At 55.2% G+C, this 24,180-nt stretch overlaps 9 protein-coding genes across 9 annotated transcripts in view; 4 read left to right on the plus strand and 5 right to left on the minus strand.

The window, feature by feature from the left end:
- MONBRDRAFT_23218 (uncharacterized protein) overlaps window positions 1–2,104 on the minus strand; it is a gene marked incomplete at both ends in the record, with an annotated part of 4,662 nt that extends 2,558 nt beyond the window's left edge. Inside the window, 6 exons of the mRNA XM_001743484.1 lie at window positions 283–512; window positions 608–905; window positions 984–1,124; window positions 1,522–1,606; window positions 1,683–1,945; window positions 2,042–2,104. Coding sequence (XP_001743536.1) covers window positions 283–512; window positions 608–905; window positions 984–1,124; window positions 1,522–1,606; window positions 1,683–1,945; window positions 2,042–2,104 — 1,080 coding nt within the window. The remainder of the gene's footprint in view (window positions 1–282; window positions 513–607; window positions 906–983; window positions 1,125–1,521; window positions 1,607–1,682; window positions 1,946–2,041) is intronic.
- A 141-nt stretch (window positions 2,105–2,245) lies between these two features.
- Window positions 2,246–2,825, plus strand: MONBRDRAFT_14689 (uncharacterized protein; the record flags this gene model as incomplete). Its single annotated transcript, XM_001743164.1, has 2 exons — window positions 2,246–2,470; window positions 2,601–2,825. 2 exons carry the CDS (start codon window positions 2,246–2,248, stop codon window positions 2,823–2,825), a joined length of 450 nt encoding a protein of 149 aa, XP_001743216.1.
- Window positions 2,826–3,081: 256 nt separating this feature from the next.
- On the minus strand, window positions 3,082–8,214 carry MONBRDRAFT_31367 (uncharacterized protein; the record flags this gene model as incomplete). The annotated part of the gene is made up of 16 exons (XM_001743485.1): window positions 3,082–3,198; window positions 3,286–3,383; window positions 3,481–3,607; window positions 3,687–3,778; window positions 3,892–4,390; window positions 4,489–4,655; window positions 4,787–4,877; window positions 4,982–5,105; window positions 5,270–5,317; window positions 5,811–5,986; window positions 6,182–6,256; window positions 6,346–6,445; window positions 6,521–6,671; window positions 6,804–6,999; window positions 7,874–7,960; window positions 8,032–8,214. The coding sequence occupies 16 exons, from the start codon at window positions 8,212–8,214 to the stop codon at window positions 3,094–3,096; spliced, it is 2,319 nt and encodes a 772-aa protein (XP_001743537.1). The 3' UTR covers window positions 3,082–3,093.
- A 1,171-nt stretch (window positions 8,215–9,385) lies between these two features.
- On the plus strand, window positions 9,386–13,664 carry MONBRDRAFT_31368 (uncharacterized protein). The gene is made up of 14 exons (XM_001743165.1): window positions 9,386–9,406; window positions 9,803–9,877; window positions 9,978–10,125; window positions 10,278–10,899; window positions 11,024–11,147; window positions 11,235–11,291; window positions 11,412–11,526; window positions 11,616–12,043; window positions 12,154–12,308; window positions 12,401–12,563; window positions 12,722–12,781; window positions 12,873–12,933; window positions 13,013–13,097; window positions 13,196–13,664. The coding sequence occupies exons 2-14, from the start codon at window positions 9,823–9,825 to the stop codon at window positions 13,271–13,273; spliced, it is 2,151 nt and encodes a 716-aa protein (XP_001743217.1). The 5' UTR covers window positions 9,386–9,406; window positions 9,803–9,822; the 3' UTR covers window positions 13,274–13,664.
- A 255-nt stretch (window positions 13,665–13,919) lies between these two features.
- Window positions 13,920–15,614, minus strand: MONBRDRAFT_23221 (uncharacterized protein; the record flags this gene model as incomplete). Its single annotated transcript, XM_001743486.1, has 8 exons — window positions 13,920–14,128; window positions 14,231–14,364; window positions 14,452–14,532; window positions 14,628–14,685; window positions 14,800–14,849; window positions 14,940–15,043; window positions 15,148–15,216; window positions 15,597–15,614. 8 exons carry the CDS (start codon window positions 15,612–15,614, stop codon window positions 13,920–13,922), a joined length of 723 nt encoding a protein of 240 aa, XP_001743538.1.
- Window positions 15,615–15,874: 260 nt separating this feature from the next.
- MONBRDRAFT_6085 (uncharacterized protein) lies at window positions 15,875–16,662 on the plus strand (the record flags this gene model as incomplete). The annotated part of the gene is made up of 2 exons (XM_001743166.1): window positions 15,875–16,462; window positions 16,558–16,662. The coding sequence occupies 2 exons, from the start codon at window positions 15,875–15,877 to the stop codon at window positions 16,660–16,662; spliced, it is 693 nt and encodes a 230-aa protein (XP_001743218.1).
- Window positions 16,663–17,172: 510 nt separating this feature from the next.
- Window positions 17,173–18,738, minus strand: MONBRDRAFT_14687 (uncharacterized protein; the record flags this gene model as incomplete). The annotated part of the gene is made up of 2 exons (XM_001743487.1): window positions 17,173–17,973; window positions 18,355–18,738. The coding sequence occupies 2 exons, from the start codon at window positions 18,736–18,738 to the stop codon at window positions 17,173–17,175; spliced, it is 1,185 nt and encodes a 394-aa protein (XP_001743539.1).
- A 381-nt stretch (window positions 18,739–19,119) lies between these two features.
- MONBRDRAFT_31370 (uncharacterized protein) lies at window positions 19,120–21,037 on the plus strand (the record flags this gene model as incomplete). Its single annotated transcript, XM_001743167.1, has 6 exons — window positions 19,120–19,639; window positions 19,748–19,818; window positions 19,906–20,393; window positions 20,586–20,666; window positions 20,782–20,848; window positions 20,957–21,037. The coding sequence occupies exons 1-6, from the start codon at window positions 19,444–19,446 to the stop codon at window positions 21,035–21,037; spliced, it is 984 nt and encodes a 327-aa protein (XP_001743219.1). The 5' UTR covers window positions 19,120–19,443.
- Window positions 21,038–22,098: 1,061 nt separating this feature from the next.
- Window positions 22,099–24,180, minus strand: part of MONBRDRAFT_14642 (uncharacterized protein) — a gene marked incomplete at both ends in the record, with an annotated part of 3,405 nt that continues 1,323 nt past the window's right edge. The window contains 8 exons of the mRNA XM_001743488.1: window positions 22,099–22,300; window positions 22,482–22,640; window positions 22,760–22,810; window positions 22,887–22,927; window positions 23,046–23,209; window positions 23,342–23,571; window positions 23,789–23,853; window positions 23,948–24,047. Coding sequence (XP_001743540.1) covers window positions 22,099–22,300; window positions 22,482–22,640; window positions 22,760–22,810; window positions 22,887–22,927; window positions 23,046–23,209; window positions 23,342–23,571; window positions 23,789–23,853; window positions 23,948–24,047 — 1,012 coding nt within the window. The remainder of the gene's footprint in view (window positions 22,301–22,481; window positions 22,641–22,759; window positions 22,811–22,886; window positions 22,928–23,045; window positions 23,210–23,341; window positions 23,572–23,788; window positions 23,854–23,947; window positions 24,048–24,180) is intronic.

A 24,180-nucleotide genomic window follows, 5' to 3' on the forward strand; every position in this document is an offset into this window, starting at 1 on the left:
TCAACATGATTGCAAATCGCTGTGGCGCACGCGATGGCCCAAGTTTGTCGGCGAGTTTTGTGGCACATGGCCAGGGCAAACGTGCGGCCCGAATGATTACATGCCACACGCCAACATGACAATCAATTTCCAGAAAAGCACAAATCAGTCCGACCCTCTCAAGTGGGATCGAGAACGGGCTTCGTAAGTGATGACACATGAATAGTAGTAGTATTTATTAACAGCATCATACCGCGACGGGGAGGTGGAGGTGACACGGTCAAGATTGTCGACGACTCGAACCAAGTTCTCCATCAAACCGTGCATGGCCTGCAGTTGTTCGCCCTGTTGCTTCACAAGGGCTCTCTGTTCCTGCACAAGAGCTGTCAACTGCTCAATCTCTGCCCGCCGTCTCTTCTCTTCGTCCTCACAGCGCTCCTTTTCTTTTTTCCAGAGGTCAGCTATGACGGCCTTAATCGCATCCGCTCCTCCAGTACCTTCGTCCTCGTCCCCATCTTCGGAAAGGAACCGCTCTAGTTTGTCAAGAGGTGGGGTGGTGTGCCACAATATTGAGGAAACTGCTCTAGTCACCATATTTACGCTTGACTGCGAGGCACGTCAGACATACCACTACTCCTGCGCTTGGCAGAAGCACCAGACCGTGCGCACTGTCGTTGGACACGGTTCCGTCGGCCTGGCTGATTGATTTCCTCGTTCACAGTATGCGCAGAGTCCAACTCCTCTTCACCGTCAGACAAGTCAGGGCGAGCACAAAATGCCAAAGCCTCATCAGAAATGCGTTTCCTGATGAGCGTGCCATGCGCGACATTCGCCTTGTACAGCTTCAGCTCTCGCACGGTCACGCCAAACTGCACCGCTGTGCGCATGCGGCGCATCTGCTCCCATGACTTTAAGTTACTTGCGAGCTACGATTGGTGGGCATGATCGGTGGGTCAAATGCAACTGAATATCCAAGAGACGCTGTCAACGGCACAGGCACTTACATGAGTCCACAGCATGGCCGGCTGCCGCTCTGATGCACCTTCCCCTGGCTCGCGCTTTTCCGGAAAATCGTCTGAGAACCAGTCCAGCAGGACACTCAGCATGCGGTAAAAAGGCTTGTGCATGCGATTTGAGCCATCTTCCTGCCGTGAGATTAAAGTACACAACGCAGGGAGCTCGGGGCGATGAATCGCTCGCAAGTGGTTGTAAGTACTCGCAAGCATGGCTTCCACGTAAAAAAGAAGCTCTCTTGCTTGATGCTCGTCATCGTCGGGTGAACCAGGAGCCGGAGGTTGTCCCAGTAGGTGCATTTCTGACCCCGCGAATGCGAGCCGAAGTTGATCCAGTGAAGGACGCAGACTGGACACATTCAAAGAATGCGTAAGCTGTTACATTAGGCACAACCTTGACACACTGGCTGAATCACGTCGCTTACATCGCTCCGAGTCGCGTCAGACTAGCCCACGTCTGCCATTGTCGCTGAGCAGTAAAAATGACATCCGCGCTGTCAGATCGATCCCTCGACGTTTCCTTACGGACCAAACCGATCACCTGGCCCTGTACATGGCGTTTATCGCACGGATACCGTTGCTGACACAGAGCAAACAAGCTCTCGTCGCGTGGGCTAACGACACAAAAAGCACAGGGTCGTGGTTGATGCATTGTGCTGCTGCCCATCCGTGTTCAGGACAAGAACTTACCTGGGCTTGTAACGGGATAGCTCCTCTCCGATGTTGGGATCTAGACCCCGAAAGCGAGTGTCACCTGGCCCCAGCGGAATACAGACCCGACTCCGCTTTCCGTCACCAGTCTGTGCAGTCCACATGGCTAGCTTGTACTCGACTGCCGTTTGAGATATGTAATGAACAGCCGAGACGAATGCATCCTCTCTTTGAACCACCGCTTCGGCATCTGTTCCAGGCACACAAATCTGGTCGGGAAAAGGATACGGAGAAAACCTCTCCTATCATGCATTGGCAACAAGTCAAAGCAACCTGCTTTGAGCACTACTACGTAGCCACATTTACTCCGCGCTCATTACCCCCACGCGACCACGCACCACATCGTCGACGCCGGCTGCCACTTGAGCTGGCGAAGTTGCCATGTTCACAGGCTCAACCATTTTGTAACGGTCAAGAGTTGAATACTTTTTTCTGACATTGCGGTCTCTCTCTCTTTTTTTTTTTTTTTTTTTTCTGTTTTTTTTTTCTGGTTTTTTTTTTTTTCCCCCGCATACACAGACACACACGCACGCGCGCGCGCGATGGCGGCGACAGCAGCAGCAACGGCCGTGGTGCGCAAGGCTGATCCGATTGTGCAGTATGTTGTCGTGCGGGCTGATTTGGCCAACGGGTTGCGTTGGCCCTTTGGTGCAGTCATGACCCAGGCCTGTCATGCGAGTGTGGCGGCGATGCATCGGTTTCGTGAGCAGCCCGAGAGCTTGGCATATGTCGCTGACCTGGAGCGCATGCACACTGTCCTGGTGGAGGTTCGTTTACACTGAAACTGGCAGTTGTGCTGCTCGTGCGCTCGCAAGCTTTTGAAGCCTTAGGCCTCTTGGTGCTGGGAACAGGCTTACCATGTGGTCCCCCACCACCTTCGTCTGCCCTCGCTATTAGATCAAAGACCAGCCAGCCTTGCTGGGTCTCAGCGAGAAGCTGCGAGCCAGCGAGCTAGATCATCACGTGTGGATCGAGCACCCGGAAATGGAAGCCACGGCACTCGCCACCCGCCCCATCTATCGCTCAACAGCACCCAAGTGCCTCAAAAAACTGCGTCTGTTCAAGGACCCCCTTCCACGAGACGCTGCGGAGCAGCCTCCGGCAGCACTTGCCGAGCCGTAGCTGATTTTTTATTTTTTTTCGGGGGGGAAGGGGGGGCTGGCGATACATGTAGATGGAATGACAAGTGGGGGGAAGGTGTGTGTGACTGCGTGGGTGTGTTTCATTTTAGAGGACGAGAGGAACCAAGGCATATGGAGGCCGTGGGATTGCTTGGTATTTAACAGTTTCCCAGGTCGAGTAATGGGGAACGTGTTCAAACGGACGCAAAAGAAGGTGTCTCGTTGAGCACGCGTGTTTGACCACCTCCTGCCCTGCTAGTATCAATCGATTATGCAACATTGGAAAGAAGCTTGGGTCGATAAGCGCCGAGCGCCGCTCTCGTCATGGCGCTCAGTCGCTGGAGCGGCGCAAAGTCTGTCGAAACCATGATTTTCTGCAAGCACAAGATGCGAGGGCAGGGGCATGAGGCAATGTGAGTGGCTGCACCCATGCAGCATCCACAAGATTTTAAACCCCTCACCTCGAGCCAACTATCTAGCGTGCCCATGGCCAATACAAAGTCCTCCACGATGAGGCCCTCGCCCGCCACACGCAGAGCCATGAGAAGGCCCGCACATGCTGCCAGCAACACGTTGGCGCTGCCACGGGGGTCCAGCGAGAGCATAAACCTGGCACAGCGGGAAGCGATGAGTAAACATGCCCGCGTCAGGCCTACTCTCTGCAAAGCAAACCCACTCAATGTATGTGGAGATGGCATGCGCGTTGGCAAGCGCTGGTCCCATGCAGTAGATGATGGTGCTCAGCGTGCGGATGAGATTTGCCAGGAGCCACGTATCGTCCTCCTGTGGTCGGAAGCAAGATGCAGAAGAAATGAGGCGCAGCGCCAGTACACTTGGCGGTTGCTACATATTTTCGACGCACCATGAGACGCATCGTGCGCACGCGGCGGTCGTGGTATGCGACAAGCGGATAGAATAGTTGTGGCCCAATCTCAGCAAACGCATTGGCACGGCCTGGGGCGGAGCACGTGGCACACGTCGTGGCATGAGCTCCGAGGGCACAGAAAGCATTTCAAAAAGAATATGCCATTCACACCACTAGAAAAGGCAAGGGGGTCGGCTCTCACCCCATTCTGTGGCTCGGGCCCGGGAGTGAAAGCGTCGCGTCTTTTGGGCCAGGCGGGCTTGAATGATGGCCTCAGGGGTGGCTGGCTGATCCGGTGGTTTGCTGGATGGGTCCACGGAAGTGGCGGTGGAAGTGGTGCTGGGGGCAGCAGGCGGAGTGTGTTGGTCATCCAAGAGGCTGCGGCCTGACAGGCGCTGTGCCGCGCCATTTATGACAGTCAGCAGTAGATCACGGTGCTGAAGGGCCATTTCCTCCTCAAAGAACGTCGTTGTCAAGAATGGAGCACTCAAGGTAGGCTGGGCCACCACAATGTTGACCATGATGGTTTGTTTCAAACCATCAAAGGTCTGCTCGTTGAATGAGTTTTCCAAGCGCAAGAGGCGGCGAAGCAACGGCACCGCCAGTTCGGCGAGATCTGCTGGCTGTTGCGCAGTCAATTCCGCCAGGCTCTTGAGACCCTCCAGCCAGCGTTCAAAGGCAACGTCCTTCTCGCCAAGAACCTATCAGCAAGGACCACGGCCGATGACTTGGTTTGAGCTCAAGCCCATCAAGAACAGCGCGCGGCAATAGCGCAAGCAAGTCAAAGGAACCGGCGCACCTCAAGTGCGTCGCGCAAATAGCGCGGGCCCGTAGGCATGGGCTGCGCATAAGCAGGCAGGGGCTCAAATTCATCGTCACTATCCCATGCTTCTTCGGTGGGCTGCACGGACGGTGAGCCCGAGGCTGGCGCGGGCGATGCCGCATCTTCAGATCCCGCCACAGCACCTGTATCTGCAGGTCAGCCGTCCATTAAGAAATGCACCAACGCCCATTAAGAAGAGACTTGCTTGCCGATAGCAGAGGCGATGGAGCACGCATCAAGGACAGCACGCCAAACAAGCACAACGAAACCCCACCCGTGCGTGGAGCGGTGGCTTCTGAAGACGTAGGTGCAAGTCGTTCGTCGTCAACCGGAGGCAGTGGTCCGGCTGCCAGCTCACGAACCGCCTGCCCAAAAAGTCAAAACGCAATATTTGCGGTGGTTACGAGAGAAGGCGTGAGCGCTGCAAAGACGAACTGAGGTGCTTTCAATCAGAGCAAAGTACTCGCACCTGTACCAAAGGATCTTCGGCATTGAGATCAAAGTCGAGGTGAAACGGAGCTTCGGCATCACCCGTGGGCGGTGAGTCGTTGCTCTGAAACACCTTGACTGCCAGCTGCTCGGCCAGAGCCAGGCTGCACAAGCGCACGAGTGGGATTCGACAGCCCAGCCGGTGCTGCAGACCCTGCAGAACGCCTGATGTGCGCGAACGACTTGATGAGCGCAGGCAAGCATAGCAGCATCTGCCCAAATCGCCGGTGGTTCGGCTACCCATGCATGGGTCGACAATACAACATACGAGACTGGAGGTCGGGAATGCTTGCGTAAGCTTCGCAGGGCAAGTAGCCTAAACAAGCGGCCAGCAGCTACAACGGGAGAGGCAAAGATGGGGAAGGGGGGGCCTTGTCAAATTGCAGGGTATGCCAGCTGACCGAGCCCTCGTATAGGCGAACGTACAAGCGCTACGTTTTGGTGGAGTCGGCTATCTCCGCGCGCAACAAAAGCTTCATCCGCCCAGAGATTTAGGCCAGCAGCAAAGAGGGCACTGCCCAGGCCTGTTGGCTCGGGTGCTCCGGTACCGGCATGCGCTGCGGCAGCCACAAGGCGAGCTGCTTGTCTTGCATTCAAGGGCTGCGCCCAAGCTGCGGTACACAAGGCTGTCTGAGCAGCAGCGCTTGGCGCGCAGTGTAAGAAGGCCACATGGGCTGGTGTCAATCCGCTAGACAAGGCAAATGAAGCAGTCATGGTCAGGGAGCCAAACAAGGACGCGAGAAGCATGGGTGGGCCTTTCCCCGGCCCCCAACCGTGAGCAAGCGGTGATGCGGGCGGCGAGCCCGTACGTCTTGATGGTGTTGAAGAGGGCCTGAAGAAGCTTGCGAGCATGCAGATTGGTAAGCTTGGTCAGGAGGGGGGGCCAGGCCGACAAATTGTGGGGCAGTTGAGCAAGGATGCCTGCCAGGAGCGCAGCTGTCAAGCCATGGTCCAACAAGCGGGTGGCGGTCGCCGTCCAGTACGACTGTGTGACAATGAGATTGCAGGTGTGAGCACGTGAACAGCCAAACACGCGCACACGTGGGTCAAACTCCTATGGCGGGCGAGCCAGGGGGCGCAGGCTCACGCTGTGGGTGCCTGGGGCCGGGTCGAGTAAGCAGGGGCCAAGCGCGCGGGCGAGGCGATCTTGCCAGGCCGCCACAGAAAGCTCGGGTCCAACCGAGCCCCGCATATAGTTGGCATAGTTGACGGGAAAGTTGACGAGGACACGATCGAATTCGTGCAGCTGTGCCGCCTGGTGCAAGGTCAGGGCAGACCCGAATGCACAGGGAGCAAATGAGCCCGAATGCTTCCGAGCACACGATGCCTTGGACCGGGGCTTACCAAGGGGCTGTGCAGCAGCTCGGCTTCAAGGTCCCGCTCTTGAATGGCTGTGCTGAGTAGGCGGCGGATACACCGCTTTTGCTGGGCGTGACTCGCGCTGCTGCAATGGCGGATCCAACGACCGATGAGCGCCAGCCGTGACGTGTGTGGCAAGCCCCAAAGTCATGGCACGCACCCAGGTGCCTTGATGACGCGCGTAAGAGCTTGAAGCAAGAGAACGGGAACGTCAAGGGCGTGGTGAAGGAGAAGATCATCGATAAGCTTTTGAGCCGTCGGTAAGTCCAATGCTGCCCCGATGGCGGGCGTCACCTCGAGGAGCAGCAAATCTGAAGCAAGCAGAGCGCGTCATGTGCCAGTGAGACTGGTGTGGCAGCGCCGACCGTGCCTCTCAAAGTGTGCTTTCTTTGGATGGATGAGCCCGAAGAGGCGACTTGTGATGCAAGAGAGGCGAAGCGAACCATGATGGCGCGCGAGGACCGACGCCACGGAATCATGAGCGGCCGAAAGCAACAAGCGCCGACACGTGGTGAGCTCATCAATGACCCGGTCGAGTTGAGCTGCGGGCAGCGAGTGTTCCCGTGCCACGGCCGCATCAAGGCTCAGATCATCCTTGCGCCCCGCTGCTCCTTGCGGCTCTGCCCGCTGATACTGCAGCTGTCGTCGAATAACACCATGCGCCGCAATCACCGCTGCCGCGACCGTACTACTACTCTCCAGCGTCGTCGTCGTCGTCGTCGTCCGTCGGGTCGACCCGTCCATTTCTAAAGATAGATAGAGACAAGGATGGAAAATATCTGACATCTGTGTGTGCGTGTGTGTGTGTCTGTGCGTGTGTGTGTGTCTGTGTGTGTGTCTGTGTGTGTGTCTGTGTGTCTGTGTCTGTGTGTCTGTGTCTGTGTCTGTGTGTCTGTGTGTCTGTGTGTGAGTGTGTGTGTGTGTGTCTGTGTGTGTGTGTGTGTGTGTGTGTCTGTGTGTCTGTGTGTCTGTGTCTGTGTCTGTGTCTGTGCCTGTGTCTGTCTGGAGCTGTGGCTGCTCTTGTCTCTCTGCAGCTCTTCACATGATTGGTGTCAGGGCCTGGTCTTCCCCCTGCCACTGTGCGATGTATCGGCCTGGATCACCATGTCTCCAATTCTCCGTCTCTCTATCTCCGTATCTCTGTCCCTGTCTGTGCAGCACTGGGCTGGTCGTACTTCCGGGCCGGCACGAACATGGGAGTAGCACAACGATGAACATGCTCCTTGGCACAGAGCGTCGATTCGCTCACTCAAGGGGACACGGTGACAGGGGTGCGAGCATAGACGGAACACAAGAACTTTGACTGTAGATATGTACACCAGGGCAGGTCATTCTGGGCCCCGCAGGGGCAAGTGGTGACTGCTGGTACACGCGGGTTCACACGGATTCACGCGATACATCGAACAAGGAGAAGAAAAACCAAAAGGCCTCATCTTTTCTTCGTCAATGACTGAACGACAAGCAAAGATCAACCCATCTAAGTGTCTCGGGCAGCCTGGGGGTCACGATAGACCGTGCGCGGGCGGCGCTGCCGCTCTTGATCAGAGGCATATCCCTTGCCAATGGGCTTGGCTCCAATCAGCTCACGAAAGAGGGGGACCTAGCACATGGATGTTCAAAAACATGAGTGCATACGCGAAAGCTGTGGCGGGTCTCGGGCGCACTGCTCACCTGCCACAGCAAGAGGTAGTAGGCCAGGGCCCAGGCCAGCGCAACAGTGCCCAGAACGACAGCACCCGCGGCTGTGAGGCGAAGCGTATTGCACAGAATTGTTGTCCAGTCAGGAATGGTCCACTCTGCGCCCTGTACCCACTCCCAAAACCCTGGCGCCGGCCCTGACGCGCCAGCTGCCATCATGGCCGTCGCGCCATCAGCCGCGTAAGACTCCATCTTGCAGAGGGTCGCTGAATCAGAGAGGAGAGAAGTGCAGCTAGCAGATCCCTGCCACGTCGGCACAGCAGAGAGACCGACCAGAATCACCACCGTCTATGCAAGATCAGCAGACTACGCCAAGCACGGGAGCAAGTGAATCGGAGGAGCCCGACTGCGGCGCTGCCGTTTCCAAGTTTGCGATGACGCTGCCCGACTGCTTTTGTTGATTGACATTGTCTGACAAATACTTGATGCTCTGGCAACTACAGGTGTTGAGAACAGTAAAACAGGTGCTACCACAGTTAATGGAGTAATTTAAGGGGTTTGTGCTGCATAGTAATGTGATAACGTTACTTTAACCCCGAGTTGTTGCAGTAAACCGTGAGGGTGTGCACACCAGCCTAATGACGACGGAACATTACCATAGTGTACCATAAATCGGACTTTACGTTTAGTTCCCAGCAGTCCTCCCCTTTCGCATGCTCTTTGCCCGTGTACCCTTTTCACCCCTCACGTGTGATGCCATAGCTTAACTTTACCTTGAACACCCCCATATAGGTATGACCCAAATGCAGCACATGTGTGACGCCAAAACGGTTTTGGTCAGTCGTAAGGTGTGATGGCGCTGAACGACGACGCCAGCTCGAGTCTTACACCTGTCTCGCCCTTTGCCCGCTCTCCTGTTTACCATACACGCAAAAGGGCAGCGCGATCTGAAGAACGACGACGACGAAAACGACGACGAAAACGACGACGACGACGAAGACGGACCCGCCTGATGATAAAGCATTTGTCCCTGAGAGACGGATCAAGTGTGCGCCTGTTTTACCACGACACCGCGACCAAGAAGTGCAGTAGCGACCAACGGTTGTCAGGTCGAACGAAGGGGGCGGTGGTGTTACCCAAGCATGGGCAAGCCGTCCTGCGCTCGCGCCTCTCTCTGATTTCTTTCCACACACTTGAAGAATCTCTGGAATTGGTCATGGCTGACAATTGGCTCTCTGCAGTATCATTAAAACCCCATTGTAAAGTCAGTGCATCTATCATTGTTTCCTTCAACTCTCTTCATTGTATACCAAGATCAACCCCTCTCTCTCCCAATAAATCAATCGCGTTCACACTCTCTCTTATTTTATATTATTTTTCAAAACCTGCAAGCGCGAGTGACAACGAGGTGGGTCCAGACCGACCGACCGATGCACGCAAAGAGCCGAACGAGCGAGCGACGACAGAACGAAGAAGGCCAAGGCCAAGGGGGGTGGGGTGGGGCAAAGGTTTTGTCGTGGTCTGCCCCACTGGTTTGGCAGACGGATGTGAGGACGGGGTGGATCATGAGACTGCCAAGCTGGCACAGTCGTTAGGGATCAGAGAGAGAGGACAGTGCAGATGTGTGCAGGTCCCGCCCCTTTCCCGCCCTCGCCCTCTCTCTTCCTCTCTCTCTTCCTCTCTCTCCCTCTCTCTTTCTTCCTCATACTCGGGGCCCTTGCCCTCGAGTCGTGGGTGGGAAATAGCGCGCTTGCGATGGCCCATGCCCGATTCTCAATCGTCTTGATTTGCTCGCCTTGGTTAGGACCTGTTTTGCGCGCCATCATGAAGTTTTGCCTCGTTGCCCTGGCCGGCCTCGTGGCCGTGGCCGTGGCCAACCGTACGTTGAATGCCCCTGGCTTTTTACCTGGCATCACACCTTCATCCCCCGCACCCCTTGTTCCTGGGCTCATCAGAATTTTGCTTGCCCTCATCACTAGCTGCTAGCAGCGGCGCACTCAACGACCGGGTGAACAAGTTTCAGCGCATCCGAATTCATCCCGACCAGGTGACGACGCCGTCCCGCTACACGCGTGATCTCACCCCCAAGACCCGTAGCTTTTCCCTCAACATTCCCGTCTACGATGAGTACGTTGTTGTTGTTGTTGGTGGTGGTGGTGGTGGTGGTGGTGGTGTTTCATCAGCTCGCTCCCACTCCCACTCCTCAACTCCCGCAAGCCATTGCCCATCGGCCATTCGCCTCTCACCCACCCGCGGGCCATCGCGCTGTCTCAACACAGGGAGCTGACCTTGATCGTCCAGCCCAATACCGAGCTTTTCTCCGATCGCGTACAAATCATCGAAGTCCATGAGGAGGGTGAGCGCCCCTACAGCCTCGACCACCTCTCCTTCTACCGTGGCTACGTTGCCCAATATCCAGATGCCTCCCACCTCCACCTTCGCGTCGACAAGAACGGCTCGTGCTTTGCACAGATCATCACCCCCACGGAGATGTACGCTGTCGAACCGGCTGCCTGGCACTTTGACAACGCCCAGCACGACGAGCACGTCGTCTACCGCCTCTCCGACCACGTCAACCCCGTGAGCCCCAACCACTCCTCGTGCAAGGTCATGACCTTTGACGGCCCCGAAGACCCCGAGGCCGCCAAACCCGTCCCCTTCTTCCGCAACAACACCACTACGCGCCACCGCCGCGATCCCTTTGACAACTCGCGCACGGCCTGCGACGTGGCCGTCATTGCCGACCGCAACTTTTACACCAGCAGCAGCGACGGCGACAGCGATATCGGTCGCACCGTCGAACTCCTCGTCAGCTCCTTCAGCAATGTCCAGCAACTCTACGAGGACAACAACATTGAAGCTGATGGCGTTTTCGTTGGCATCAAGATTGGCCGCATCGAGGTTGGTGCAGTGCTCGGCCTGTCAACATGTTGCTGTCTGCGCTCCCTGTGACCATCCGGGCCCCGGTTTTTCGGCCATCTGACCATGTATAATGCCCCGTTTGTACACCCGTCTACTTCAACAGGTCATCACTTCTAGCTCTGATCAGCGCTTTGTGCTCGATACTACATCGGGTGAAGACTTTCTGCACAACTTTGCCGGCGAAAACTGGGAAGACTATTGCCTGGCCCATCTCGTCACCCACCAAGGTTCGAGCCAACTTGAGGTGCCCCTTTTTGGTTGCTACAAGGCAAGAGCATAGCAATGCCTTCACTCGTTTGCCCACTGTCGCACAGAGTTCTCGGATGGTCTCCTCGGTCTCGCCTACCTCGGCCGTGCCGACTCGACCCCTGGTAGGTGCTTGCATCCAAGTCATCTCGGCGCTGCTAGCATTGCCCCATTTTGTGCTCGATTGCCACGGTGGCGATTCATGCTGCTCCGTGCTCACCCACACTAATGACTCGGTATCGCAGGCGGCATCTGCCAGAAAAAGTCTAGCAATGTGTACACCAATACGGCCTTCAGCACAACGCTCAACTATGGCTCCGCAGTGCCTGAACTGACCCATTGGCTCGTCATTGCCCATGAGTACGTGCCAGCTCTTGTGGGCCCCAATCCGCCCAAACGAGTTTGTGCTCTGCTATTCCTCACAAGCAAAAACAAAAATCGCCCTGCAGGATCGGTCACAACTTTGGTAGCACCCACGATGATCCCTCCGGCAGTGCCAATGGCGAGTATCTCATGTACCCCGTCTCGGTCGACGGATCTGAGTCGAACAACTTCCTTTTCTCACCCGAGTCCAAGAGTCTCATGACGGCCGTAGTTGAGGCCAAGGGCGGTTGCTTTGTCGACAGCGATGCCTCCATTTGCGGTAATCTGGTGCAGGAAGGTGATGAGGAGTGCGATTGTGGTACTGCCTCTGGTTGTCCTGCAGCAGATGAGTGCTGCAACGTGTTCTCCCAAGGCAGCGCCGACAACTGCAATTTGCGAGCTGGCAAGCAGTGCTCGCCGTTCCACACCGTCAATGGCGCCTGCTGCAAGTCCGACTGCAGCTTCCAGAATGATGGCTTTGTCTGCCGCGAAGAAAGCCAGTGTGTTCGTGAAGGTGCGAGTGCAACATGTACTTGACCTTTGCAAGGGCGAATAGGGGGGGGCGGGGGGGCCGAAGTTTCCCATTTCTCATGTGCTGCTTTCACAACACCCTCCTTTGCGTAGCCACCTGCACGACTGGAGAATGCCCCGCAGCTGATTATTATGTCGAGTCCACCTACTGTAGCGCTTCTTACAAGGACAAAATGTGCTCTGAAACCGGCAGTGGTGACACCACTCGCTGCACGCTCTCCATCTGTGACGCATTCGGTCTTGAGGAGGTTTGTCAGAGGCCATCCTCGACATGACATCTTGCTCCAACGCGCTGGTTTGTGTGGGACACATGGCTCATCAATGCATGCGCGATGCACAGGGCTTTTTCAGCACGGAGAACCAGTGCAAGGTTTCATGCGTGGAAGACGGTGAGGTCAAGCTGTTGGAGAACGTCAACGCGGCCCTTGCCTACAACCCGACCCTGCGTTCCGGCTCTTCCGACGCCGGCTTTTCCAAGCAAAGCCTGGACCGCAGCCCTGGCTGTACGTGATTTCTTTTCCGTCGTCCCATATTCGATCTCATCGATGCCTCCTTCTGTCCTCATCGACGTATTTTTTTTTTTTTTTTTTTTTTTTTTTTTTTTTTTTTTGCCCTTTCTTTTCTTTGGTCTTCTTCTGCTTATTCTTTTCCTTTTCAATAGCCAAGTGCAACTACGTGGGTGACAACGGCGATGTTCGTATTGGTGTCTGCACAACCGAAGGTATGCTTTTTCGCTTCATCTCCCATGCTCTAGCCCTGTGGCCCTGGGTGGCATCAATAACGGTTCGCCCCCATTCTTGATTGCACTTCAGGCAACTGTGAATCAGCTGAAGGTGGCCGCACGGCTTTTGACGATGTGGAGAAGTTTTTGCGGTACGAGCTCAGACAGGGCGAATTGCAGAGGGCTCGACTTGCTTTTGGCTCACCTTTTCGCATTGCCTGGGATGTGTAGCAATCTCTCCGTGGATGACATTTTGAATTGGGCCCTGCGCACCGATGCCTACATTCCCAACTATGGCTGGCTTTTGATTGGCTTGGTACGATCGATCACCTCCATACAAAGAGGCGCTAGCCGTCCTGTCCACTCGATCTGATGCTACGTAGCACTGACGCTGTCTCTTTGCATCTGGTACAGGGTGTATTGGCTCTCTTGATTGGCCTGCTGTGCCATTGCTCCAATAAGAAAGACTCGGGCCGTGGCATCAAGGGCTAAACCGCGTCCATCACATTTATCATGGGATTGTCTTGCTGTGTACTGACATTTAAAATGATTGTTACCACCTTTGTTTCTCCTACATTGTTGTGCCTCATTGCACTCTGATGCGAGTTGTTGATGCAACGTCTGGTGCGCTCTGAGTCGACATGTGAATCAGAGTACAGAAAAGCATGGCTACCCAGATGGGAACAGGGCGTTTCTCGTTCGGGTTTTGAGCTCCCACCACGAGATGACCCTGACTCACAGCGCGAAAGTGAGAGCCCAACATAAAAAGTTGGGTGTCATATGGATGAGTTCGCCTGAAGGGGGCAGCCTGCTTGTTGGCTCTTGTCTACACGCACTTTTTAACCCCAACAGATGCTAGATGAATTGAAACACATTGCATTGCATTGTTCTTCGATTGCGTTGCGTGGCAAAGAGAAGTCCAACAGGACTTGTACAACAAGACGAATCTCCCGTTTTTGCTTTTGTGACTGTACGTAGTTTGTTTGTAAATATGCTTTTGGGCTGGATTGGTAAAAATTCCCTGGTGCAGGCTCAACCAACCAAGAGTGTAAATTCGCACACAGCTTAGCCAAGGATGGGAGGGATATTGACAGAAAGTTAAAGATGCTCTAGCAACGAGCTGGGCTGAGCTTTGAGCTTAGATCAGGGTTTTACGGCGGGCGCCCTGCCAGCACACATATTCACGGGCTTGCTTCAGACGCTTACGTGCTCGTTCCATGGCATTGAAACCCTTGTCCTGTTCCTGAAGCTCACGCAGACGGAGCAGGTGTGCCTGCGACAGCTGAAAGAGAACATCATCAATGTCCTCGGCAGAGAGCGAGTCCCAGGCAATGGTAGGGCCAATCTCTGCACGCAGATAGTTCAAGATGAGATGGGGAAAGGTCAGACGAAATCGGCTTTGAAATAACCCGCTTCGAGGCCTTCACAGCAGGGCTTGAGAGTACACACCAGCCGGGTCGTGCAGGAGAGCCTTGATCCAGGGAAAGCGCTTCTCATCAAGCTCAATCACCGTCGAGGTGTCTGCGTCACCCTCACCGGCCAAGCGCAGAATGTGGCTGCAAGTATAGAGGGCAAAGAATGGGCTACTGAGCCGTACCGCAAGCCGTGTGCGCTGGTATTGGGGCGAGACAAGAGAGAGAAAGAGCAGGAGAAAAGGAAGAACAACATACCAATGCAGTGCCGATTGGTGGGTGGCACCGTCAGTCGTGCGCACATCAGGAGCAAAGCGTGTAGTCACGCGATCTTTGTGGCTACGTGAGATGTGACCCAAACGCCGGACGCGAGTGAGCCGACCTTGGAAAGGGGAGAAACCACAACGACGCGGCAGAGCACGATTGTGACTGACTTGTAGTAGACAATGTTGCCATCTCCATCTTCGATGTTCTCCCAGCCAGGTGGCAGGTCTGTTGCCGCGCAAATTGAAGTCAGGTGCCATGCGGTACTCGGACACGAAAAGTCAAGGCAAGCAACTCAAAAGTCAAAAAAAGAGCCGCGACCTCGGACATGTTGACACAAACCGTGATGCAGTAACAGTGGATGGCACCAATGAGTAGAAAAGTCATTGTGGCTGAGCGAGGGGACGGGTGAGCGTGCGTTTGGAGTTGAGGTCGGGTGGTCGGCGGTGCAAGCTCTTCTGATCTCAGTCACCATGGCTTACTTGAGGAAGAAAGGCTTGCCATTGGGCGCCTTGCCGACCTGCCAACCGGTCGGCAGAGGAATGGAGCTCACGTCGAATGAATTCTTTTGTTGCGCCCTGCAAGCCTCGAACAGACCAAATAAGTTCAATAGCATTAGTGAGTTACATCTGGTTTGCATGCTAGAGTGTCACCAAGGCGATGAGTCGAGCGTCCAGAAAGCGCGCTCACATTGTGCTGATGGCAGCTTCCTGCTTGCGAGAAGTCCGGTGATGTGAAGCACACCGAGAGATCACTGGCCTGTTTCAATGAACAAAAAGTCAGGCATGGTGAGTGCAACGTGCCGATGTGCTGGACAAACAGTTGGTCGTCCATGCACTCATGACCCCGCAGCGACAACGCTGCCACGACCACAACGTGATCTGCACTGCAATCGCCCAGTCTGTCTGACTGCCCCTTCCTCTCACTAAATCTGAGGTCCTTCCCCGGCTCTTCCCAAATTCCATTGCTCTGCATCTGCGCATCTTCTTCTCAGAGATACGACTGGTATCGCTCCAGCCCCACCACCCTATCGCTTGAACCGCTGAGATCATCCTGTACCCCTCAAGCCACACACACACACACACACGTCGCGCGTGCAGCTCTCGCTGGCTTGCTGGCTCGTCCCCGTACGTACGTACTGTGTGATTCGATCGCATGAAAAATGGCAACTAAAAGCCTGTGAAAAATCGTGTCACATAAAGTACCAGATCTTCTACGTTAAATTATGCTTCACTCCTATACTAATTGGCTAATATCTACACAAACTCTTTATTTCACTACAAAAGCTTTGGAGATGTGCACTGCTACCACACGACATTGAGTACTGCAGCGGAAATCCGTGTTTGTCAGACATATATATGTCAGATGATTGTTGTCGTTGAGCAGTTTTGGTTTTTTTTTTGTGTTTTTTCAGATGATGGCGAGCCCGAGCGAAACGAGCACAACAGCCACCCCGGCTCCCGCTGCAGACGCGCCAGCTCCACATGCGCCACCTGCAGACGCGCCAGCTCCACATGCACTACCTGCAGACACGCTAGCTACACATACGCCAGCTACAGACGCGCCAGATCCACATGCGCCACCTGCAGATGCGTCAGTTGCAGACGCGCCAGCTACAGTTGCCACGGTCACAGATGCTTTGAAATTGGCGGTGGGTGACGCTCATGCTGTGGACAAGTCGGACGCAATGGAGGCTGTGAGACCGGACACAACGCGCGACGAGGGGCTGGAGGAGGCGTCGGCGCCGGCAAGCGACCAAGATCCACAATCTAGTGCACGGGCTGCTATTCCTTTTGAACCCGTTGAGCAAGCGCCTGCAGATGAGACAAAGACGCCGCTCGAAGCAGGCCCTGAGCATGACAGGATACAAGAAGTGTTGGCCAGCATCAATCAGGATACCCGTCCTTCCACGTCTGCCGCCGAGCGTAAAAAGCCAGCGCCTGCCTACGACCGCCAGGAGCTCGAGCAATATCTTGAAGACAAGGGCGTGCGCCGTGTGTTTGAGGTTTGTCAAGGCCTTTTTTGACCCTGCGCCAATGGTTGCCCTTGACGCTCACCTGAGCCAATTCTCACGCGTAACCTTTTGACAACCTGTATCAGGCAGTGATTGAGCGCCTGTACCTCGAGCAGCCAGACAATGTATTGGACACCATGGCCGCCGTCTTTCGCGATGAGCAGCAGGCTGCGCAGGCACGCCCATCTTGAACATGATGCTTGGGTGTGCCCTTGCAACTAGCCCCGCGCACCACACTCGTTCTCCACGCACCTTCACTTTGCGCGGTCAGCGCCAAAATGAGGGCGAGGCGCTAAGCGCCACGTTGCTTTAGGTGTCGTTGTTTGTTTTTTCGATGGAGCCACCTCTGCTCTCCTCTTTAAGCGAAGCCATCTGTTTTGACATGCTCTGCTCTTGAATGATATTGCACCACGCAGGCCGAGAAATGCAATTCTTCAATGAGTCTGTTTTATTCTGTTTTTTTTTTTTTTTTTTGGTGCTGCGCACCTGCTGTCCTACGGCACGGGTGTCAACCTAATCCATGAAGAAAGATTCGTTTCAATTCTCAGGACCTCATGCCCGCAACCGCCCACTCCAGGTAGACTCATTGTCCCCAGCCAGTACACCAGTGAACACCTCCGCTGGCTAGCCGCACAGCAGCTGGCCGGCGTCTGTGGCGCGGAACAAAAGCAGAAGCACAACCGCGCTGCTCGCACCAGACATCACATCAAGTCCAGGACCGGTTTGAACCGGGTCTTGGGATGTCGTACAAAGCCAAAGTACTGGGCCACGTGCAGACAAAGGTCATGGGCAATGGGCGTAGTCAACCGCGCGGCAGCCGCAGGGGCGCCGTTGACCTCGATCAGCCATACCTTCATAGCGGCATCCAACATGAAATCAAACCCAAAGAGCTGAAAGCTGTGGTAAGCGTGGCCGGGCGGTAGTTGACAGGAAGGGCGCAGTGCATCGAAACATTGATGTATAATTTGTGCCATTTGTGGCATGACCTCCTCATCAAAGTCTACGCCGCGATGCTCTTGAAGCCAGAGGCGAAAGTCGGGGAAAAAGAGCTCATTACCCGGTTCGTACCGTTCGTAATCTTGGGCGTGAACCTCTTGGATCGCGTGGTTGGTCAAGTGCTGTGTTACATCATCCCAGCTGTCGGCCGTGTAGGGTGTTGAGGCTGTGCGCAGAACGCCCTCTTCAAAAATGAAGGCCTCATACTGGGGGTCCAAAAGGACCCAAAGTCGCAGATCAAACTTGCGTCCACCCGGCGTGAGCAGTAGGGGCTCGAGCAAATACTCGGTCACGACAAATAGAAAGCGATAATGATCCATGGCCTGGAGCAGGCGCGGGAGGTTGTCGTCAATCAAAATATTTTCCCCTTTACAGCCGCAGGTGGGTTTGGCAATCCAAACGCGAGGACGTTGCGCGTGGGCCAGCAAAAGCAAGTCACGCTCATGGTCTGGCTGCTCCGTGCGCTGTCCCCGCACGGTGTATGTCTCCGGGAGCCAAGTTGGTCGCTGTGGTGGCGCCCTGGTCACCTTGAGCAGCCCACTGCGGGTTCGAGCACTGGTGGGGCGACTGCAAGAAGTCGACTTTGCCATGGGCACGCTTTCAGCACCAGTCCGGCTGGTCCTACTCATGCTGCTCTCGCTGTCAGAGTGGTCTGCACCATTTATCAGGCGATTGCGGTGGTTTGATGTGGTGCTGACGGCGCTGATGGGCGTTTCCGTTTGCTCGCTCTGTCGCCGGGTCTGTCGACCGCGCTCTTGGGGTGTCTGTCCTGAAGCAGCTCTCGCTACGCCCAGCAGTGCTGGGGCACTACCGCGCTCCTGACGGCGTGCGCTGGTCAGAGTTTGCACAGATGTGTGCCCCTTGGGCGCCGTAGACGCTGATGCCACGGCTGCCGCTGTCCCCCCCTGCAGCAGCTGGGCCATCTTAGCCTTTTGACAGAGACGGTCATTGCCGCGATAAAAGTTGATGAGCGGCGGTAATCCACCGTGGGTGGCTGCCATCATGCCCATGCGAAAGTATGGCGGATTGTTGCGGTCGCCGAGCAAGAGGTCGAGGCGGGTGCTGGTGCCCTTCATCCGCTTGGCGCCAAACTCGTGGCGCAAGAGGCGCGTCATCTCGCGATAGATGGTGCTCACGTTGTCACACAAAGCAAACTTGATGGGAATCACCACAGGTGCCCCGGCGCCGTCGTATGAGGTCCCAGTTGACGCAGACTTGATGGACGGAGACGCAGTCCCTGCCGCTATTGCCGCTGCCCCCGATCCAGCCATGGTGCTCGCTCCACGCCTCAAAGCCTCGCACCCCAACCCGTCCACAGTCGTTACCGCACCCACTCACAGATCAAGTGCACCTAACAGTTTTCCAAGTCAGATCACCACCATCATCAGCACCCCAAGACAAGAAACAAGGCTCGTTCGGGAGAAGTGCAGGAAGGAACGAGCACGCAGAGATTCGCGCTGTCTCCCAAAAAAAAAAAAAAAAATTGAAAAATTCGTTAAAAAAAATTTTCTGAAAAGACACGAATAAAAGGCAGTTATCTGCGTCATCTTTTAAGTATATTTAACGTTGTAGACCTTACTGAATCGGCTAATCTTCTTCATCATCAGCGTAAAATACTTCACAAAGTATTATTGTCAGATATTATATGACATCTGGAACTCAGCGCCAGCGCGCTCTGCCGAGCCACACGCCCTCGCGCCCTCGCTCAGATACACCCGCACTCACTCTCGCTCACGCACTCACACTCACTCACACTCACTCACTCACGCCCTCACGCACTCACACCCGCACTCACGCACTCACACCCGCACTCACTCACTCACACTCACATACTCTCACTCACACTCACTCACTCACTCACTCACTCACTCACTCACTCACTCACTCACTCACTTTCTTGGAGAGGGAGAGCAAAACGACGGGGACAAGAGTGTTGTGGGTGCTACTGCCAACTCGCGCGGTGCTGGATCTGCAAGATGGCAGCCAATGGACCGCTGGATGAGTCGACGGCCCGCAACTTGGCGCTGATCAGCGTTGGCGTGGAGAAAGGCCTGCCCGAGAAGAACTGCATGGCTGCCTGCACACTCTTGGCCAAAGACGTGCACGTCTCCAGCGCCATGATCATTGACACAGACCTCATCGCCCACCTCACCTCCCTTCATCAAGCGGAGAGTAAGACCGGTCGCCTGTTGCATAAAGCGCTCGCACATTTCGACATTGAGCTGCCCCTGTCGTGCGTCAGGTATTTACACCACTTATCTGATCTGGCCGTGTGCGTAGAGCGCAAGCCCGTGCGCAAAGCCATCAAGCATGTTGTTTCGACTTGGATGAATCGTGCCAGTCGCGACCAAGTAAGCGGCGCTGCACCATCCAGCCAAGGACCAGGTCTCGAGACACCTCACATTGGACTTGCATGTCAGGCTCCTCGTTTGCCACAGGCAAATCTGTCCTTGATGAACATGCAGCTCAAACAAGCCATCCTCAAGGAGCGGCAGCGCCTGAGCTCTCAAGCTGTACGGCATGGCATATCCGGCCAGACCAGCGAGCCGACATCTTTGCGTGACTTTTCCACCACCCGACTGCTTGCCCCCGTAAATAAGGAGCGCAAGGACAACAACAGTGTGCGCCGCCCCACACTGCCCGGTCGCGTCCGTCCCCGTGCGGCGCCGCGCCCATCAACAGCCCCCACAACCGCAGATAGCACCGGCTCCGTGCCTACTTCAGCCGCTGCCTCCTCGTCGCCCACATCGCACGCCGCCGGGTCTACGCCACCTATCCCCACCCCGGCCACATTCTCACCCCGGCAACCGCACGGTACCAAGCCCACCAAGGCTTTACAGCGACCCCTGCCCACCTCGCTTGCCAAACCATCGATGCGTATGGGCATCCCCACACTCAAGGATCTCTGCTTGGAACGCCTCATCAGGTACTGTTTTTGTTGAACCCGTGTGCTCAGGCCTTATCCTCATTTTGAAATATGCCTCGCCCGTACCTCTCTTTCCCTCCCTCTTGGCACACACCTCGTTTGGACCCGGTGTCTTTGGTGATCAGGCACCACAGCCGCACTCACTCACTTCAAATACTTACTGCTCATTACACGGTGATGCTCGCGGCGCAGCTTACGGCATGACATCGAAGAAGTCGGCGACCGTGTACCCATTGACCTAATGCGACCTGTTCTCGAGGCCTGCGATGAGATGTAAGGGCCCTCTGTTACCAATCAAAGCGCGCAAATCCCACTGCATCTTAAGTGTTGCTTAGGATTCTGACCCATTTTCTCTTTCTTTTTTTTTTTTATTTGTTATTCACCTCAGTGACCTCGTACGCATCGAGAACGCCAACCCTCACCTGCTGGGTCAAGTAGACCATCGCTGGCGCGAGGTTTGAACCCGCCCTGCGAGCGCCGGCGTCAAACACCGCAATTTCTCCCCATCGCACGGCTTGATGACTGTGGTTGGACATGCTCACGGTTGTCACACTTGAATGTAGATCTGCCTTGACAAGCTCTCCGAACGCGTACGCCGTGAGAAGCCTGCCGACCAGACCTGGCGTGACTGTTTCATCCAATAGTAAGACGAGACAATCACGGTCCCTATCCGCACTCATTCAACGGCACGCCCGCCATGCACCTCGGGGCTCACACTGCACCTACCCCGCATCGACCTGCCACCCACGATCCTCCGCGTACAAAAACATACAGCAAAGCTGGTCTAAAGCAAGCGCTTTCGCGTGCGGTCCAGCAACGCTCTGACCCAGACCTGACCACCAAGGTGGCTACTGCCAAAGACCTTCGTACCCTTGCCCGCACCACCCGAGACCAGCGACAGCAACACGATCTAAACGTTGGCAAAGGCCGGCCCTCCAATGTGCAGCGGTACGTCATGCGCTGCAATGTATCATTGCGTGGCCATGCAACTCACCCATCGTCTGTCGCGCCAACGTATCTGGTCAGGCTATTGGGTATCGAGCCACGTGCAAACGTCGAGGCTGTGCACGTCAAAAAGCACGTGCATACCGTGCACAGCAGCCCCACACGAAGCAGCATTAGCAAGAACGCACCGACGCGAACCACTCCACCTCCGCGTCGCCCACGTGCCGGCGGGCAAGACGGTAGGTCTGTCGCATGTTGGCCGCTGGTTGAATTGAGCCCTGCCGACTCAATTTGAATTGCCTTCGCACAGCACTATCGGCAGCCTTGCTGGGTAAAGGCTCGAGCAGAAGCAGCAAGGCCCCGTCGCTGAAGCGATCCAACAGCGAGCAAATGTGTAAAGGCTGTGGCAAGGCCCGACGCCCAGGTGACCGTTTTTGCTCACAATGTGGCTGCGATGTGGCCATCACTCCGAGCAAGCGTGCCAAAGCACCCCAGAAAACGACCTGAGAACAGATTGCGTACGCACAAGGAAGCTAGAAGAATATGATGATGATTATTGAGCAAAGGCTGCCCTTTGGAATTGATGACTAAGGCTTTGCAATTCATGCCATTATGACTGCACGACAAGCCACAGCTTTCTGCTTTGCGGGAGCTTCACACCAAAACGCACGCAGCAACGATACCAACACAAAACATGCAGGGCGACAATGCCTGGACCCAAAGCCTAGATGCTTCATGGACATGGCAAGGCACTCGGCGCCTACTTGTCACTCTTGGGCGTGGCCAAAAACTCCTGGCTACTCTGGACTTTGACAATGTGTGCGTCATCCTTCTTAAGACCAGTCATATCGCGCTCCAGCTGTAACTTGGCCTCGGCTTTGGCCTGCATGTCCACCTCTACGGTCTCGTCGGCAATTAAGCGCACAATCTCGACGTTATCTGTTTGGCCTACCCGGTGGCATCTGGGGAACAGGGCGCGGCCAGGACGCAATGAACAAGGAGTTTGAAGCGTGAGTGTCAGACAGACGGTCTTCGTGCACGGGAGTGTGCGCACATGGGTATAGCAGGATCGCCATGACCTGACAACCTCTGCCTTCGAGTATCGCTTCGAGCGGACAACGTTGAAAAATCAAAGCGACGTACCGATCCTCAGCCTGCTTGTCATTGTACGGGTTAAAGTCAATGTCGTGAAGGACCACGGTGTTGGCCGCGGTGAGGTTGATGCCCAAGCCTCCAGCGCGGGTGGACAGAAGAAAGACAAAAATCTCCTCATCCTCATTGAACTGATCGATCAGGTCTTGTCTGAACACGTTCGTGCAGACACACCATGGTGAGGAAAGGAGTTGGGGTAAGCTACAGTGCACACACCTTGCTGCAAATGACTCGCACTGGGTTGCGCAAACAAGGCTACAGGCACGCACCGTTCGGACACCGGCGTGCTGCCATCCAAGCGGATGAAGACGTAGCCGCGACTGTTGATGGTGCACAAACGCTTGCATGAGTCATGGAGAAAAAGTTCAGACAGCAGAAGCTGCCACATGATCTCACCGTGTCAAGAAATCCTCGAGAATGTCCAACATGGTCGTAAACTATTTACAAAAAGGGGGCAGGGATGAGAGAAGCAGGGTACAGATGTGGTGTTCCCGCACATGTCACGCATCTCAGTTATTCTGGGTCGGGTTGGGGAACAAAAAAATGGGCTTTTACCTGGCTAAAAATGAGGACGCGAGCTTCATCTGCTTGCTTCTGGGCCAGCAAGTGCTCAAGCACTTTGAGCTTGCCTGCCTCGTCCACGACCTCGTCTCCAAGGCGAAACTTTTGCAAGGGTCGTGACTTGTTGCAGAGCTTCATCAACTCAAAGTCCGACATGACTGATGCACCATGCCACCATCAGGTAAGAAAAATAATTGTGGTCTTTTCTTTATGCTGCATTTTTCTGTTTTCTTAGTAGGCGGAAAGGAGGCTGCCATACACGCCGGGTGGATGGGTAGGTGCGTACGTACCTTGCATATCTTCGTAGACAGCCTGCTCGTCGCATTCGTCATAATGTGGATCACGCAAGATTTGTTTCGCCATTTGAGCCAATTTATCGTCTTTGTAATGACAGCGGTGCAAAAGCGGGTGGTTGGCCATTTTGCGCAGCTGCATGAGCACGTTGTTGGTGCGCCCAGAAGGGTCCGCGGCCGAGGCCAATGCATCGGCCTCGCCTTCTGGTGTAGGGCTGCTAGCCTTGCTATCGGCGCGTGTAGCTTCCTCCATCATTTTGCGCAAATCTGTCCCATACAGTGAGTGCTTGTTAGCACAGCGGGAAACAAATGCCCATGCAGCGGCAACAGGAGAAGGAAAAAGACGGGTATTTTTTTTTTTTTTTTAAAAAAAAGGGGGCGAGAGAAAGAAGCAACGGACCAGATGCAGCCTCGGCCTCTGCTTTGAGACGCTGGTACTCTGACTTTTGCTCTTCCGTCATGCTACATTCGATAACGCGGTAGCGCTTTGGAGGGAGTTGCGACAACACCTGGGACAAGGTTTCGAAAAAAAAAACAATCAATGAGGACTGGGTCGTTCCCTCGACCGCTGTGTCTGTTGGGAAAGCAAGCCCCAACACGTACGTCTTGTTTGAGTCGCCGCAAGACAAAAGGGGCCATGATGGCGCGGGCTCGCTTCACCAATGAGGCTTGCAGGTTGGCCTCGGCCGTTGTCCCACTTGATCTGTCAAGAGCCAAGGTTGATTTGTGTGTGTGAGAGCGTGTATGTGTGTAATTGTGCGGGGATGTGTGTGTGTGTGTGTGTGAGGAGGGGGGGGGGGGGGGGGGGGGGGGGGGGGGGGGGGGGGGGGGGGGGG

This window comes from Monosiga brevicollis, genomic scaffold (assembly GCF_000002865.3).
Source record: "Monosiga brevicollis MX1 MONBRscaffold_3 genomic scaffold, whole genome shotgun sequence".
Classification (NCBI taxonomy): domain Eukaryota; class Choanoflagellata; order Craspedida; family Salpingoecidae; genus Monosiga; species Monosiga brevicollis.

Bases quoted from the DNA above. Each gene is read 5' to 3' on its own strand.
- MONBRDRAFT_31368 (XM_001743165.1), top strand. From the start codon at position 9,823: ATGAAGTTTTGCCTCGTTGCCCTGGCCGGCCTCGTGGCCGTGGCCGTG. The intron at 11,148-11,234 runs GTTCGAGCCAAC...ACTGTCGCACAG, and splicing joins CCATCTCGTCACCCACCAAG to AGTTCTCGGATGGTCTCCTC. The intron at 11,527-11,615 runs GTACGTGCCAGC...ATCGCCCTGCAG, and splicing joins TGGCTCGTCATTGCCCATGA to GATCGGTCACAACTTTGGTA.